This window comes from Gastrolobium bilobum, unplaced genomic scaffold (assembly GCF_033153095.1).
Source record: "Gastrolobium bilobum isolate Gb01-03AN ecotype WA unplaced genomic scaffold, APGP_CSIRO_Gbil_v1 utg8685, whole genome shotgun sequence".
Taxonomy (NCBI): Eukaryota; Viridiplantae; Streptophyta; class Magnoliopsida; order Fabales; family Fabaceae; genus Gastrolobium; species Gastrolobium bilobum.
Window position 1 is genome coordinate 172,308 of NW_026898457.1, and position 17,626 is coordinate 189,933.

At 39.0% G+C, this 17,626-nt stretch overlaps 2 protein-coding genes and 1 non-coding gene across 3 annotated transcripts; 1 reads left to right on the forward strand and 2 right to left on the reverse strand.

The window, feature by feature from the left end:
* Window positions 1–369: 369 nt before the first annotated feature.
* On the reverse strand, window positions 370–1,198 carry LOC133316505 (protein S40-4-like). The gene has a single exon (XM_061518264.1). It carries the CDS (start codon window positions 1,141–1,143, stop codon window positions 625–627), a length of 519 nt encoding a protein of 172 aa, XP_061374248.1. The 5' UTR covers window positions 1,144–1,198; the 3' UTR covers window positions 370–624.
* Window positions 1,199–13,212: 12,014 nt separating this feature from the next.
* LOC133316485 (uncharacterized) lies at window positions 13,213–13,833 on the reverse strand. Its single transcript, XM_061518241.1, has one exon. The coding sequence runs from the start codon at window positions 13,831–13,833 to the stop codon at window positions 13,213–13,215; it is 621 nt and encodes a 206-aa protein (XP_061374225.1).
* Window positions 13,834–14,838: 1,005 nt separating this feature from the next.
* Window positions 14,839–14,945, forward strand: LOC133316510 (small nucleolar RNA R71). Its single transcript, XR_009752214.1, has one exon. It is a non-coding gene; the product is annotated as a small nucleolar RNA R71 (small nucleolar RNA).
* Window positions 14,946–17,626: the final 2,681 nt, after the last annotated feature.

Below are 17,626 nucleotides of genomic sequence, written 5' to 3' on the forward strand. Positions count from 1 at the left end.
ACTGGTACGTTAAACACCAAGTTACCCATGGATTTCACCCACCGACGTTTCCCATTCCTCACTTCCTCTTCTAACTTTGTTTTCTTCTCATTCAATTCAATCAATCCATTGCGTGCCTTGTCCTCTTCTCGCTTTAACACCATTTTGCTTTCTCATCTTTTAAACACAAAGGACTAATGAATAATGACGAAAAACAAAGCAAACAAACAAACAAGGCCATGGAAGTACATGAAACCGCAAAGATAATTCATAAACAGGTATCATATATAAAGTCAAGAGAGTTTCATTACAAGCATGAGTGGTCCTTCTTTTAAAACTGTAGACACCCAAAATGAGGATCATCTCCTTAATTAACTTAACAGTACGAGCTAACGTAAAAAGAAAAAAATTCCCATTAACTATATGGAGTCATCTAGGAAAAAGGAAAGGTCCACCAAGAACAGAGGATATGGATCTTTTCAAAACATATATATAGCTAGCTAGCTAGAAGTCATTAAACTAATAATTATCACCTTAACCAAAATTTTCCCAAAACCAAAAAATTTATGGAATCCGATCCATATCATCTCTATAATACTCTAATTAGATGTCACCTATCAACACTTTGACACTAATCACTATTAATTAATCTTCAAAACCAACTTTCTTCCATATGGCATTCCTCACACTGCGCAAGTCCCTGCCTTTAAGGGTCCTCCCAATCCCTTCATGAACCGACAGAGAAGCTCCTCTTGTTCTAGCAAGATACTCATGAGGAGGTACCCTAATCCCTCCATGGTGATCCCCTTCATCTTCATCACCAACATCGTCATCATCACTCTCCCACTTCCTGTGTTCCTTGTAGTCCTCCTTCAAGATCTTGGACCAATCAGGAATATTCACAGGCAATGAAGCTGGGGTTACTGGGTCAACCTTCCTTGAAGCTCTCTTCAAAGAAGATCTTGAACCTGGTAAGGCCTTCTTTGCCTCCATTGAAGGGTGGAACAGCTGGTTGGTGTTGTTGGTGGATGAGTTCCACAACTCTGCTTCATCAAACTCCAACACACCACTACCCTCTTGGGTTGATTTTGGATTGAAATGGGATTCTGAGGTTGCTTGAAAGATGTAATTTTGCTTTGAAAGAAAGCTCTTCCTAGACGCCATTGATCAAAACTAGCTTCTCTCTCTCTCTCTCTCTCTCTTTGGTTTTTGTTTGTTTCTTTCTACTTGACTTTGTTTACAATTCCCCAGTCTTCAATACTACGTTTATTTATAGTGCTTTCGTAGTAATGGATAAAGCTAAAACCACTTAATATATTCACTACAAGTGCCCCCACTTTTTTTAACGTGAAGCCTCCAATTGATTTGCTCGATCTTAGTTTAATGATGGTGTTCTTATTATATTGATTGAGGGGTGTACTTAAACACTGAGGGGTAGCATACATGGTATGGGAACTCTTGGTCGAGTTTAAAATTCGCTTATTACAGCAAAATGACATGTAGGATACAATGTGTGGTGGGTGAATAAAGGGATTTGGCACGGCCAATCCACGAAATAACACGTAGGCAAATTAGCGATCCTTTGCTCAATCATCATTGTTCAACGAGTTCACGTCTGTGTATTAGAAAAATAAAAAATAAAAAGACAGATAAGGGGCAAAGTTATCCAGTTCCGAAAAATATACACGTGTACCAATGTAATGCTTCTTTGTTCTTAAATACTATTCGAGTACGACAAATTTTACATTTGTATATACACAATTACCCGGTCATTAATTATTATGTCATATCACTCATACAATACATTATTGCTCTCAATATCAATCATTCAATTTATTTTTTTAATATCAGTTATACTTTTTTTTTTGAATACAAAATATCAGTTATACTTGATATACTATTTAATATCTTAAAAATAAAAATCAATAAATATTAAAAAAAATTATCATATTTGATTATCATTAAAATTAGAGATAGTAGTAACCTGCATTCTTAACTGAAATATATGTGAGAGAGCCATGGAACCAGGGACAATCAGACACATGTAGTGGGGTCGGACGAAGCCATCTATATTGTACTGATATCGACACAAGACACAAGACATGATATGATACGACACGTCGATATATTAATTATAAAAAATGTCATATTTTAACATGTTAGGACATATTTTGTTATTAAATAATATTTTTAATATATAAAATATAATTTAAGTATTATAAAATATAATTTATACTTAATACATATAACAACCCATATAACCAATCAAATATTCAATTTCATAACATAAATATAAAAAAAAATATTTTTTCATGTCAAATTCCATAACAGAAAAAATTGATTTACAAATTATTTTTTCATGTTTAGTTAATAAAATTTAGACCCAAAAAAAAAAGCATGTCGAAAGTTGGCCGCATGTTGGAACGTGTCGGTGTTTTTTAAAAGTGTGTGTCGATGCTTTCCTGGAAACCATCCTCTCCAAAAAGAAGTTTTTTTTAAAAAAATTTATAGATATTCTTTAAAAAGTTTACAAGTACTTTTTCTTAACAATTTTTTATGACATCATATGCCTATCTCATTTTTTTTCTCAAGATCCTCCTCTTACATATAATATAAGAGTTGAGTTGTCCGATGATGAAGAGCTGGGTATAATTTGATATAGGGGTCTCTTATGACAATGGTGTAGACCAAGTCCTTGAGGAACTACCCTTCAGACTATAAATGATAATAATGGGGGTGAGGAAGATGGTGTTTCTAGTTGCAGGTTCTCTAGTTGGACATAGTAACAGCTCATGAGTTTTTCTAGCTATGTCCTCTAGCAATTAATGTGGTAGGACCTGTATTTAATGTGAAGAGAGGAATGGAGGATGGATAGGACGATTTTCTCACTATCAATCTTATTTCCCTTGGTATGTGGTGTTACCATGGCTGCGTTAGCCTGAGGTTAGGGAATAGGTCCTTACTTTTCTGGAGGTAGAAGTGACTTGTGGGGTCTTGAATATGGGCCGAAGCCTTAAGCCATCAACTTGGGACTGGCCAGAACAGAAGCCCTCCAACTTAATATTCTACGAAGTCAGGATGTTAAGGTTCGCGTGGATACACTGACTAGATTTTAATGTGGTGGCCATGCTTTATTCTTGTTTTTGTTGTGGTCATCATTGGTAGCATTTTGTTCGGACGCCAGCACATGGCAAAGGTAACATGTCACTCTGAAGACATTACATGACGTGTGTCTCGCATTCGGTCGCCAATAATTAAAGAGATGCAGGGAGGGAGGATGTGAACTAGCTGCGGTCTCATATGGGCAACCAACCTAATCTGGTCGTCATCAATGGGCTCTTGCTTTCGTATCCGGTCACCACAACTGTTTTGTAGTTTGTGGTAGTTCAATCGTCTTATCATATCTTAATTCTGCTGTAGTGTAGATGTGTCATTTTGTGTAACCGTATAATTCTTTTTACGGCTGGTTGTGGCCACGTGTTTGGTTCTGATTAGGGGGAGTATTTCTTATGACAGCTTTTTTCATCTTCGATGGGGCGGTTAAGCTTCCTTTCTTGTTGTGATTAATGTGACGCGACTCAATGCTCTAAGGGGGTGCATTTAATGCGGCGTGAGAGGGTGCTTTTGGGAAAAGACAAGATTGCCCTTTAAATGTACCGTTGACTTAGAAAAATTTCCCTAGATCCAACGTTCCTCGTTCATTCAATAACCTTTTTTCATAAGATTGTCTTCCCTCTCTTTCTCTTTGGTTTTCTTTGGCATCTTCATTTCTTCAGAATTTTCCTTTCTACCTTATCTTGCTGACACTCCTCTTCTATTAAAGTCTTCGGTATCACTACTTCACTTTCCTCAAATTTATTGCTTTAGCAAGTATACAACTCTTCCTTTCTTTGATTTATCCTTTGTGCTCTGGATATTTTTATGGGGGAGGGGTTGAGTCTTGTCAGGCCATTTTCTGTCAATGTCTCAGTTAGAATGGTGAAGATTTAAGAGTTTCATTTGAATGAAGTAAGTGTTGGCCCGCAAATTCACGAGACATTTAGTCATCATTTAGAGGTGGTGGGAAGAATAATGGAGTCATTTTACGGTCCTTCACCTCTTATTGTGACAGAGTGGAGGGGAAGTAATCATTCTGGTAGTGGACCAAGTGGCGGTTCTAGTGGCGTTTCCAAGTTGGAGGAGTTGAAAGACCCTATGGGAGGATCCCTAAGTTGTTAGGTTTCCCAAAATGAAAGGTTCATAATCTGTTTCCTCCTCGTCGTAGTTGTAGGGGGAGTAGGAGTAGAGGAGGACAGCGAGGAAACCCTGGGGGTTCTGGCGGTCGAAGTGAGAATTATGGCGGTCGGTCAAGTCAGCCGTTTGGCCACCCCAGGTACCGAACTCGTCGTACCTTTGTCCGCGTCTTATTTGTAAAATAAATCTTGATCCTCAAAATCGTCCTTTACCCATGCTCTTTCGTCGTCCTATTCCTAGTCGCATTGTCGGGTAATATTCTTCAAATGCCAACCTTTTTTCACTATCGGAAGATGGATGAGTGCACAGAGAATCGAGAGGGTAGATTGCACTCGGAGGATGGGCGAATAAGGATTTATGGCATTTGGGATGCCATAGCCAGGGACTTTGTTGCGTAATCGGAAAGTATACCGATCGTTCCAAGTAATAAAGTGATAAGAAAAGTATCGTTCCCACGAGGATTGAGGCACCAAGTACTAGTTTAACTATTCCCTTTAATTTGGAACAGAAAAATCGTTTGTGTTGTGAAATAATTGAGTTGGAAAATCCAAAACAGAATTTAAAATAATTAAGTTTAAAAACAGAATTGAAATAACAATTAATTTTATACGCATGCAAGAAAAGATCAAGAACGCGAAGAGAAGATTGATGAAAAATTCGTAAAGAATTTGTAGCCAGGATACACTTTACCTCTGATCCTCCCTTATATTCCTGTATTGTATTTTATAAACAATTAATTCGTTTGTTCAGACAATTCATTATTTTCCTATAAAAAGTTGAACCCTAATGTCTTAGTGATTTCAACCCTTTAACTCAATTAGAACCCTAATGTCTTAGTGATCCTTCTTGAATTAAGCCTTAAGCAAATGACTTATGAGTCTGCAATTTATGTAAGTCTATGTCTAGATCATACACAAATTGTTATTCTACCCCTGTCCGGATTAAAACCTCAATATGTCTATTGTGAATTCTAACCCTCAAAGCCTTATAATTTAGAATGGCTTGTTCTAAATAGGATATGGAAAAATTAAACCAGGTAAACTAACTAATTAAATTATAAAATAACAATACAGAAAATATAAAAGGATTCACATCGGGTTCGTGATCCCAACTACATAAAGAAATTAGCCAGACATGTTCATGTCTGACTTAAACAAATAAAAAGAAAAATTGTTCATAAACTATAAAGAAGAAAAGAAGAAGAAGAATAAAAACTCAATGTCTTCAGCCTTCAACTTCAGTGGAATCCTGATCTCCAACGCGAGTCTCCAAGAAGTCTCTCAATTCTCTGATCCTCGTAATTTGCTCCAGCCAAAGATGTTTTTCTCTGAGAGTCTAAGTCTCTATTTATAGAGTTTTTGACCTTGTGTAGAAATCTTGATTGAATCTTCATTTAAAATCTATGTTTAATCTTCTGCCGATACTAAAAAAGATTTAATATTGATTTTCCGCATTTCTCACGCCACTAGCGTGGTTCCTGCGCTGTGAGCATGGTAGTTTTGTTCACAATACTGGAGTTCCACGCAACTAGCGTGGTTCCCACGCTGTGAGCGTGGCTTGCAGGAAGGTCCGGCGCTACTAGCGTGAGTTCCACGCTAGTAGCGTGGATCTCTCGAACTGTTTTTGAACTCTGGCGCTACTAGCGTGAGTTCCACGCTAGAAGCGTGGATGTCTCTGTATGAAAAGGCCCCTTCACGCTGTCAGCGCCACACCCACGCTATCAGCGTGGGCCTTCAGTTTGGTAATTTCCAATTTGGCTCCAGCTTGTCTATTTTTCCTACGAAATCAAAAGAAAATCAGTATCACAATCTTTGATTGAGATTTTAACAATTAAATAGTAAATACTGCCTTTTTATTCAAGATTAATCAATATTCTTTCTCTTTTTGGCTTAGATTTATATATGCTGGAGGCATATCAAACAATTCCCAGATTTGAACGTTGATGTCCTCAGCAATGTAATAGATTAAAGTTAGAAGCACAGATTAATTCTGTGAAAACATGGAACACAAACATCTTAAGAATTCAGACTGCTATGCATGTATAACTCTCTATCTAAAAACTTCAAACAATGTTTTTCAGTTATATCAAGAATTCAAATCCTAACTTGAATATTCCTCACCAGATTAAATGTACTCTCATCACTCTCAGTGTTTGAGGGTTTCACACTTATTCCATCAGTGTAGTAGTAAGTCCATAGGCTTGAACATATTCTCAATTCTTAAGATTGAGGAATCCATTTAACATGCATAGACTGTTCAAAAGGTCTTTCATAGGTTATAACTTGGCCTGGTTTGGGGGTAAGAATCTTTTGGTCAGAGCCTGATTTAAATTGAGAGACTGAAACACTGAATTGTTGACAGTACTTCCTTCTCATTCTTTTAATTCTACCTCATTTCATAGAGTTGGGATTCTTTTCCCTTCTTCACTACCTTTTTCTTTTCTTTCCTTGTTTGCAGATGTTTTCTTTCTTTTCTCTTTTGAGCTGCATTTTTGCAGAGTGTTCTTCTTTTCCTTTTTCAAATTGCTTAACGTTCCTTTGAGAAGTGCATTGACTTTTTCCTTTGATCAGCATTCAATCTCTCTCAAGGTGTGTCAAGGGAAACATGGTTAAGTAATTTTCATCAGGTTTTGAATGAACTGGCCTAAGACTCAAAAGGGCTTAACAATGGAAATTCTTCTAGGTAAGCTGTTTGGCTCTATGTTATCAAGAATAAATATGCCTTTATCATGTCAGTAATGCATGCAAGCCAGAGAAACAGTTCAAGTTCTAGAAACTACTACAGTGAGGCCTCTCTGAAAAAAAATATTTCTGTTTAGCCTCAAATCTCACAGTTATAATTCAAACTAGAATTTCAATTCAAAGTTTCACATCAAGCATTATCTAAAAGTTTTTCACCAAAACAATTATACAAACGAGCAGTCATTATTCTTATATAAAAACAATTAATTTCTCTACAGATATCATGCTTCTTATAATTCAATCTAATTACTTACTGAGTAAGCTTACAAAAATCTAAGACTGCTTGTTCAGGAATTCTCTATTTTTGGGTTTTTTTAATTTTTTTCTAAAAAAAAATAAAAAAATTGAATAAACTTAATTCAATTAAAACAAAAACTAAAAAAAAAAATTGAAGGTTAAAATATGTCCCCGTATTCAGAAAAATTTCTGTTAGACATCCTTTTTGTTGTGTAGTTCCACAGTTAGCACTCGCATACAACATGCGACCAATTCTCAGATTTAGAACTGTGTTGTCCTCAGCAACAAACTATACTAGTCGAAGAAGCTAATTCTGCCAGGTGGAACACACACACACACACACACACACACACACACACACACACTTGTTGAACAGTAAAACAGAATAATCATTGAAGTGTACTGAATAGATAGGAAATAATCCAACCATAGCATCCAAACAAAATACTCAAAATAGTAAAAGAAAATGCTAAAGTGAATATAATGGTGAAGTGAGTGATATGTGATGCAATGCAAAATAATCAAGAGTCGTCCATAGCGGCATCTGCATCATGATCAGCATCGTCAGCGGGAGCTACGTGTGGCTCATCCTGCTCAGGAGGTGGTGAAGGTGGTGGAAACTGCGGCTGGAAACTCGCAGTATCAATCCCTCGATCATTGCATAGTCTCTCTAGCATCAGCATCGAATACTCTCCCTGAACCGTCAACCTCTGGATCTGTCGCTGCATGGCACGAAAGGCAGGGGAGTCCTCATATAGTGCTGGAGCTAGTGCTAGCTCGTCATCCGGCTTTGGAGATGCTGGAGGTGGTGGTGGTAGTGAGCCATCAAATGCTTTCCAGAGTGCCTGTCTGATTGACTCATTCTTCATGGCTATAAAATGGTTCTGGGTCATTTCTCGCTTAATCTTTACATCACGAGGCTCCTCCTCAGGTATCTCTACTCTAGCCAGCAAATATAGCTGCTCAATCAATGAGCTATGTGCTAGGCGAATTTCTTACTTCCCTTGAGTGATGACGTATGATATCCTATCAAAAAGGATAGCTCCAATGTGGAGATCCTCCTCCCCCATGAGGGTATATAGTAATACTGCCCTCTCAACATTGACATCACTCAGATTTGTGGAGGCTATGACAGTAGAATTAATGAAAGAATGCCAGAAAATGGCCTCCTCATTAAGATCCAGCTGATCCAACTTCTCTGGCACATCTGGTTGCCCACTCTTTGGCTTCCAAGCAGAATGTGGTTGAGTGATGGCAATCCTGACTCTTTCAGCAATGTCTTGCATATCCTCTCTATATAGTCCTTCAGTAGGCTATAGCTTGTTAAAGGTTTCAGTGAAATGGCATCTCTTTTTAGGGTCATATGTGGTTTGAAGGAATCTCTCTATGGCGACTGCTGTGAAAGAGACCTTCTTCCCTCTCACCCAGCTCTTCTGAGTCTCATTCACTGTCTCCTTGTCAGCATTAGCACAAAACTCTTTCAGTATTGTGTTGGAGCTGGCTGCAGGGAATCTCACTAATGTGTCCCATTTTCTTCTCAAAATCGTTCACCTCATGGGACAATCTTCTTGCAGGAAATCACTGATTGGCCTCTCTGATATAATTTTCTTGGGCATGAACCACTTCTTATATCGGTCCTGGTGGTCAGGTGACAAGAACCGGGTGTTGTCAAAAAATCCAGAAGCCCTTGGCCTCTTGGTACCAGATGTATTACCGGCTTTCTTTTTGCCTCCTTGACCTGTTCCCTTCTTGGTATTCGTAGTCTGTTTTCCCTTTCAATTAGTTCCAAAAGTCATTACAACATTGGAGCCAATTTCTTAAGCATTCCTCAACATATGCGCTTTCCCAACTATCATGCTATAGTTCCTTATCAGTCTAACAGGTAAATCATCGAACATTTAGAGAGCATGAATAAACTGATCAAAACTTCAACTTCCTATGCAAATGGTTTTCTACAATTCACTATCAAAAAACATTCGTCAGGAAAAATAGTGCAATCACACTTATGACAGAAACAGGCTATGGGCATTATCAAACATGGTTCATATTAAAACACAAGGGATTTAAGAATTGTGAGGGATACCTTGTCTCCTGCCGCGGAAGGTATGTGAAACCTTAAAATTGAAAAACCCTAACCCTTTTTAGTGATGCCCCTCAATCCAACTTACGGTGGTTCTTCACAATGGTAGGGCGGAGACCGGTGGTTAAGGTTCGTGAGAGTTTAGAGAAGAAGATGATAACTGGTGGTGGTGTGGCTGTGTGGTGATCGAAGGTTTGGGAGTGGAAGGTTGAATGGTGGTTTGCGGTGGTGTGTGCGGTGAGGAGAGGTGATAGAGTGATATGAGAGAGAGGGTGCGAGAGAAGAGAGGGAGTGACGGCTATGAGAAAGGAAAATGATGACCGGTGGTGTGGGGTTTCGATAGGTGGTGGACCGTGGTGGTTAACGGTGGCTAGGAGAGAGAGAAAAAGAGATGAAAAAGAAGAAGGGAAGAGAGAAGAGGGAGAGAGAGAGAGAGAGCGGCTATTAGGTTAGTGGGGGAAGGGACAAATTAGGGTTTTAACTTTTTCATTTTTTAAATTTGACCCCACGCTATGAGCGTGGAGCTCACTGTCTCTTTTTGCCCTTTTTGGCGCTCTCAGCGTGGAATTCACGCTTTTGGCGTGAGTCTTTCGTGAACTTTCGATGCTGACAGCGTGGTTTTCACGCTGTGAGCGTGAAACTCACTGTCTCTTTTTGCTTTCTGACGCTGAGAGCACCATATCCACGCTGATGGCGTGGAATTCTTTGCAAATTTCTCACGCTTTCAGAGCCACCATGGCGTTGTTAGCGTGAAACTCACCGTCTCTAATTGCTTTATGGCGCTACCAGCGTGGATCTGACGCTAGTAGCGCCAGTTCCCAAATTTTTCCTGGTTGCTTTTTATCACTTCTATTCACCATTATTTTTGATTTTTTTTATCTAACCTAGAATAAACTTAAAACAAGAAAACTTAACCTTTGTTACTGGGTTGCCTCCCAGTAAGCGCTTGTTTAACGTCACGAGCCTCACGTGAACATTTTAAGACTCAGGTGAAGCCAGAGGGACAGAAATTTTATCCCGATTCGCCTGCCCTCCATAGTATAATTTCAGCCTACAGCCATTAACTTTGAAAGAATTATCAATGTCTATAGGAGAAATTTCTATTGTACCATAAATGGTGTACCTTTTTCACAACAAAAGGACCTGACCAACGGGATTTAAGTTTACCTGGAAACAATCTCAGTCAAGAATTGTACAATAATACCTGTTGTCCTGTCTCAAATTCCTTTGGAGTTATCTTTTTGTCATGCCACCTCTTTGTCTTTTCTTTGTAGATCCTGGCATTCTCACAAGCAACTAACCTGAACTCATCCAACTAATGTAATTGCAGTAATCTTTTTTCATTAGCTTTAGTTGGTTCAAAGTTTAGAAATTTAGTTGCCCAGATAGTCTTATGTTCTAACTCAACTAGGAGATGACAGGACTTACCGTACACCAGTTGGAATGGTGACATACCTATGGGAGTCTTGAAGGCTGTTCTGTATGCCCAGAGTGCATCGCCAAGCCTCTTTGCCTAATCCTTTCTTGTGTGGCTCACAGTTTTCTCGAGGATTCGCTTCAACTCTCTATTGGAAATCTCCACTTGTCCGCTTGTCTGAGGATGATACGGTGTGGCCACTTTGTGTGTGACTTCGTACATCTTGAGAAGACCCTCAAATTGTTTGTTGCAGAAGTGGGTTCCTCCATCGCTGATGATGGCTCTTGGAACTCCGAATCGGGTGAAGATGTTTCTCTGTAGGAAGGCCACGTCTACCCGAGCATCATTTGTCGATAAGGCCACTGTTTCCACCCACTTGGACACGTAGTCCACAGCAACCAAGATGTATTGGTTGGAGTATGACAAAGGGAAAGGTTCCATGAAGTCAATACCCCATACATCAAAGATTTCCACTTCCAGTATGCAATTCAGCGGCATCTCATCTTTTCGGGATATGTTTCCCGTCCTCTGGCATCTGTCACACTTCTCCACAAACTCCTTTGAGTCTTTGAAGATTGTGGGCCAATAAAATCCACTTTGTGGGACCTTCTGTGCGGTTCTATTTCCACCAAAGTGTCCTCCATAATCTGAAGCATGGCAATGCCACAGAATCTTCGGAATTTCCATCTCAGCTGCACACTTGCGAATAATCCCATCAACACATTGAAAATATAAGTAAGGGTTATCCCGGTAATACCGCTTTGCATCATGCAGGAACTTCTTTTTCTGTTGCCATGTGAGTTCTTCAGGAATTGATCCTACAGCCTTGTAATTCGCAAATTCTGCGAACCATGGCACGAATCGAATTGCCATTACTTGTTCATCAGGGAAGGATTCTTTTATTTCAATCTCAGGTCCATCTTGCAGTTCTTTAACTTGAATCCTTGACAAGGGATTTGCCACTTTGTTTTCAACTCCCTTCTTGTCTCTAATCTCCAGATCAAATTCTTGGAAAAGAAGCATCCAACGTAGCAGTCGTGGCTTTGCATCCTGTTTACTCATGAGATACTTTAATGCAGAGTGGTCAGTAAAAACAATAACTTTAGATCCTATCAGGTAAGGTCTAAATTTATCTAATGCATATACTACGGTTAGCATTTCTTTTTTAGTTGTGGCATAATTCACTTGTGCCTCATTTAAAACCTTGCTAGCATAGTAAATCACGCTCCTATTGCGTACGCACTTGCATCACACATGAGCTCAAAAGGAAGGTTCCAATCAGGCGCCATCAGGACAGGCGTGGTTGTCAGCTTTTCCTTCAGCAGGTTAAAGGACTTCAGGCATTCTTCATCAATTTTAAATTCAGAGTCCTTCACCAACAGTTGACTCAATGGTTTCGCAATATTGGAGAAGTCCTTGATGAATCGTCTGTAAAAACCTGCATGTCCTAAGAAGCTTCGAACACCATTCACAATAGAAGGAGGGGGAAGTTTTTCAATTAATAACAGTTTAGCTTTATCAACTTCTATCTCTTTTTCAGAAATCTTATGGCCTAATACTATCACATCCTTTACCATAAAATGACACTTTTCCCAGTTTAAAACCAAATTTGTTTCTTGAAAATGCCTCAAGACCTTAGTTAGATTAACTAAGCAAGAATCAAAGAAAGAACCAAATATAGAAAAGTCATCCATAAATACCTCCAATGATTTTTCAATCATATCAGAAAAGATGGAAAACATGCACCTTTGAAAAGTAGCAGGCGCATTACAAAGGCCGAATGGCATCCTTCTGTAAGCGAACACTCCAAAGGGACAAGTGAAAGCTGTCTTCTCTTGATCCTCTGGTGCAACAGGTATCTGGTTGTAGCCGGAGTAACCATCTAGGAAACAGTAATATGCATGTCCGGACAACCATTCCAGCATCTGATCAATGAAAAGGAGAGGAAAGTGATCTTTTCGTGTGGTATCATTTAGTCTTCTGTAATCCACACACATCCTCCACCCTATTATGGTTCTGGTGGGGATCAGTTCATTGCTCTCGTTCTTGATCACTGTAACTCCTCCTTTCTTTGGCACTGTTTGGACAGGACTTACCCATGCAGTGTCTGAGATTGGATAGATCATGCCGGCATCAAGGAGCTTTACCACTTCTTTCCGAACCACCTCTTTCATGGTAGGATTTAGTCTTCTCTGAGGTTGTCTCGCAGGTTTGATGTTATCTTCCATTAGTATTTTGTGAGTGCAGAAGGAAGGATTGATTCCTTTTAGATCGGAGATGGACCATCCAATGGCTGTTTGATGGTCTTTGAGTACTTTTATCAACTTTGACTCTTCAGTCTCAGACAGCTCTTTATTGATGATGACAGGATACGTTTCTTCATCTCCTAAGAAAATGTATTTTAGATTGGATGGAAGCTCTTTTAGCTCCACCTTAAGTGCTTCTTTTATTGTGTTTGACTCTTTCTTTTTCAACTCCTCTGTGGGAATTTCAGCATCTTCCTTCGGACGGTTTTCATCAAAGAATTATTTCTCTTCTTCAAGAGTCTGATCATCTTCTTTTTCAAGGAGGAGTGCTTCAAGAATGTCTACCCGAAAACAGTCATCATTATCTCCTGCATGCTTCATAACTTTGAACACATCGATGGTGACTTTTTCGTCATCCATTCTCAATTCCAGCTTTCCGTTTTTCACATCTATCAAGGCTCTTGCTGTAGCAAGGAATGGCCTACCCAACAAAAGAGGCATTTCTCCTCCTTCGTCCATGTCAAGGACTACGAAGTCAGCAGGGAAGATGAACTTGTCCACTTTAACAAGTACGTCTTCTATTACTCTGTTTGGTCTTCTCAATGTTCTATCAGCAAGTTGGAGTGAAAATGTTGTCAGCTTCAACTCGGAGATTCCGAGAATTTTCATCACACACAGCGGCATAAGGTTGATTCTTGCTCCCAGATCACACAATGCCCGGCCAACATCAATGTTGCCTATCGCAATCAAAATGTTGAAACTTCCTGGATCTTGAAACTTTGGTGGAAACTTTTTCTGGATTATTGCACTACATTCTTCCGTGAGAGCAACTGTGTCACATTCCTGCAACTTATGCTTTCTAGACAAGAGTTCTTTCATAAACTTAGCATAGTTAGGCATGTTAGCTAAAGCTTCAGCAAAAGGGATATTAATTTGCAACTTTTTAAATATTTCTGAAAACCTAGCTTGTTGTTGCTTCTGTGCTTGCCTTGACTTTATGGGATAAGGTGGTTTCTCAAAGCGAGAGAAATCTCATTGCTTCTTTGGAGTCTCTACAGCTTTCTTCTTTGCTTCCTCTTTGTCTTCCTTTGCAGGTGTTTCCTCCTCTTTTTCTATCACTGGTTCAAGAACTGGTTCGTCTGCTTTCTTTTGCTGAACCACCTTCAATTTTTCTTGAGGAGTGATAACAATTCCGCTTCTTGTAACAATTAATTTGCAATCTTCTCGCGGATTAATTATTGTGTTGCTTGGAAACTGACCTTTAGTTCTTTCTTCAAGCTGCCTTGACAGTTGGCCTATCTGGTTTTCCAAGTTTCTCATAGATGCATCCTGGTTTGTGTGATGAGCCCTTGTCTCATTCATGAATGTGTTAGTATTTTTCGTCAACTGTATCAGTGCTCTCTCCAGTTCAGATGTTGGAGTTTATGGGACTGGTGGAGGTTGCAAATAGTTGTTGGATTTGTAATCCAAACATGTTCCTTGCACTCTCCTTTGGAAGTTATTTCCTGGAGCACTGTTCTAGTTTCTTCCATAATTCTGCTGTGATTTTGGTTCGTACCAGATTCCATTGACTTGTAAAGCATCTGATCCCACCAGTGTTGGGCACATGTTAGAATCATGCTTCTCTTGGCAATACTCACAGTTAACTTCGGCAGCTGTATCAATTTGAGCTTTAGAAAGTTGCAACTTGTCCAACTTTGTATTCAAACTAGCTATCTGTTGAGACAAGATCTTTTGTTCTGCAAGTGATGCATCATTGTTTCAGCTCTTTCCATGTAGTCAATTAACTCTAAAGTTTCAGCTCCTGTCTTCTTTGCTATGGTTCCTCTAGCTGCACCATTGATCACCATCCTGGATTCCAGCGTCATTCTGTTATAGAAGACTCTGACCTTCTTTCTGTCTGGCAAGTCGTACTGGGGACACTTCCTGATCAATTCTTAGAACCTGTTCAAAGCTGCACATAAAGTTTCTCCCGGATGTTGAGTGAAGTTGGTGATCTCATTCACCAACTTGTTGTATTTCTCCCTGGAGAAGTGCTCTGCAAAGAATTTAGCAGCCAAATCATCCCACGTTGTGATGCTGTTGGGGGTTTGTCTATCCAACCATCTCAGAGCTTTCCCTGTTATAGCAAAAGGGAATAGTCTGAGTTTAATTGCATCATCGGACACCCCATTATGCTTGGTTGTATCACAGATTCTCAGAAATCTGTCCATGAAATCATGGGGGTCTTCATAGTCTTCTCCGCCAAATGGATTTTTCTCAACCAAGTTTATCAGTGCTGGCTGGATGTCAAAATTATTGGCGATGATTGGTGGTCGGATGATGCTTGAATTCGGCTGTGTAAACATTGGAGCCAAAATGGACTCCATCAATTCCTCTGCAGGAGGTGGTTGATTATTAGCGGCCATCTCGGGTTCGGCTTTCGGCACTTAACTCGAGGATTCTTCTATCTTTCTTGCTCTGGTTTGCTTCCGATTCCTCTTAGCAGTCTTCTCGATTTCTGGATCAAACTGTAAAAGTTCCTTGTTAGCTTTACCTCGCATAAAAAGAAAAGAAATCTTTTAGTAACAAAAATAAAAGAAAAATTCCAATCTCAAAGATCGAAAGTTAAAACTAATATTGGCGTATTCAATCCCCGGCAACGGCGCCAAAAACTTGTTGCGTAATCGGCAAGTATACCGATCGTTCCAAGTAATAAAGTGATAAGAAAAGTATCGTTCCCACGAGAATTGAGGCACCAAGTACTAGTTTAACTATTCCCTTTAATTTGGAACAGAAAAATCGTTTGTGTTGTGAAATAATTGAGTTGGAAAATCCAAAACAGAATTTAAAATAATTATGTTTAAAAACAGAATTGAAATAACAATTAATTTTCTACGCATGCAAGAAAAGATCAAGAACGCGAAGAGAAGATTGATGAAAAATTCGTAACGAAACTGTAGCCATGATACACTTTACCTCTGATCCTCCCTTATATTCCTATATTGTATTTTATAAATAATTAATTCGATTGTTCAGACAATTCATTATTTCCCTATAAAATAGTTGAACCCTAATGTCTTAGTGATTTCAACCCTTTAACCCAATTAAAACCCTAATGTCTTAGTGATCCTTCTTGAATTAAGCCTTAAGCAAATGAATTATGAGTCTGCAATTTATGTAAGCCTATGTCTAGATCATACACAAATTGTTATTCTACCCCTGTCTGGATTAAAACTCGAATATGTCTATTGTGTTCTAAATAGGATATGGAAAAATTAAACCAGGTAGAATAAAACAAACTAACTAATTAAATCATAAAATAACAATACAGAAAATATAAAAGGATTCACATCGGGTCCGTGATTCCAACTACATAAAGAAATTAGCCAGACATGTTCATGTATAACTTAAACAAATAAAAAGAAAAATTGTTCATAAACTATAAAGAAGAAAAGAAGAAGAAGAATAAAAACTCAATGTCTTCAACCTTCAACTTCAGTGGAATCCTGATCTCCAGCGCGAGTCTCCAAGAATTCTCTCAATTCTCTGATCCTCGCAATTTGCTCCAGCCAAAGATGTTTTTCTCTGAGAGTCTAAGTCTTTATTTATAGAGTTTTTGACCTTGTGTAGAAATCTTGATTGAATCTTCATTTAAAATCTCTGTTTAATCTTCCGCTGATACTGAAAAAGATTTAATATTGATTTTTCGCATTTCTCACGCCACTAGCGTGGTTCTCGCGTTGTGAGCGTGGTAGTTTTGTTCACAATACTGGAGTTCCACGCAACTAGCGTGGTTCCCACGCTGTGAGTGTGGCTTGCAGGAAGGTCCGGCGCTACTAGCGTGAGTTCCACGCTAGTAACGTGGATCTCTCGGGCTGTTTTTGAACTCTGGTGCTACTAGCGTGAGTTCCACGCTAGTAAAGTGGATGTCTCTGTATGAAAAGGCCCCTTCACGCTGTCAGCGCCACACCCACGCTATCAGCGTGGGCCTTCAGTTTGGTAATTTCCAATTTGGCTCCAGTTTGTTTATTTTTCCAACGAAATCAAAAGAAAATTAGTATCACAATCTTTGTTTGAGATTTTAAAAATTAAACAGTAAATACTGCCTTTTTATTCAAGATTAATCAATATTCTTTCTCTTTTTGGCTTAGACTTATATATATGCTGGAGGCATATCAGACTTGCGGTTAGATAAAGTTCCACCAGCTTGGTTTCCTAGTGAGCTGATCAGTTCTGATTCGAGTTCTTCCACTGACTCTTCTAGTGATCTTTCAGGTATGTCATAAGCTGTATCTTTTCTGTTTGTAATTGTGTTGAGGTAGTCATGGCGATCAATTAGGATAACAGCCTATGTGGGGGAGTGAAGGTGGTCATAACTAGCCTAAGTTATTATTAGTATGTTGGTTTGGTTTCACAAACTTTTCAATGAGAAGTTGACCTTCTTTATCTTACCTCCCCTAGGTTTATCGAATGACAGTCATTCCGCAACTTACTGCTAGGTAAAGTGATATATAAAATAAATTTTCATATGGCAGTGGATTGGGCGAATTTAGAAGCTCTGCGACTGCTTCGATTTTTAATAATGGGCTTATTTTGGAGAGCGCTTACACATATGAGAACCATTTTTGGGTTATCGATCGGGGTGCTGAGGAGAAGAAGTGGATTCTTCTAGCTGTTGATGGGGAAACTAGGATTTGTGATCAAGCTAGTC

What these genes read in the sequence shown, in the direction of transcription:
- LOC133316505 (XM_061518264.1), bottom strand. Translation starts at nt 1,143, where the DNA reads ATGGCGTCTAGGAAGAGCTTTCTTTCAAAGCAAAATTACATCTTTCAA.
- LOC133316485 (XM_061518241.1), bottom strand. Translation starts at nt 13,833, where the DNA reads ATGCCTAACTATGCTAAGTTTATGAAAGAACTCTTGTCTAGAAAGCAT.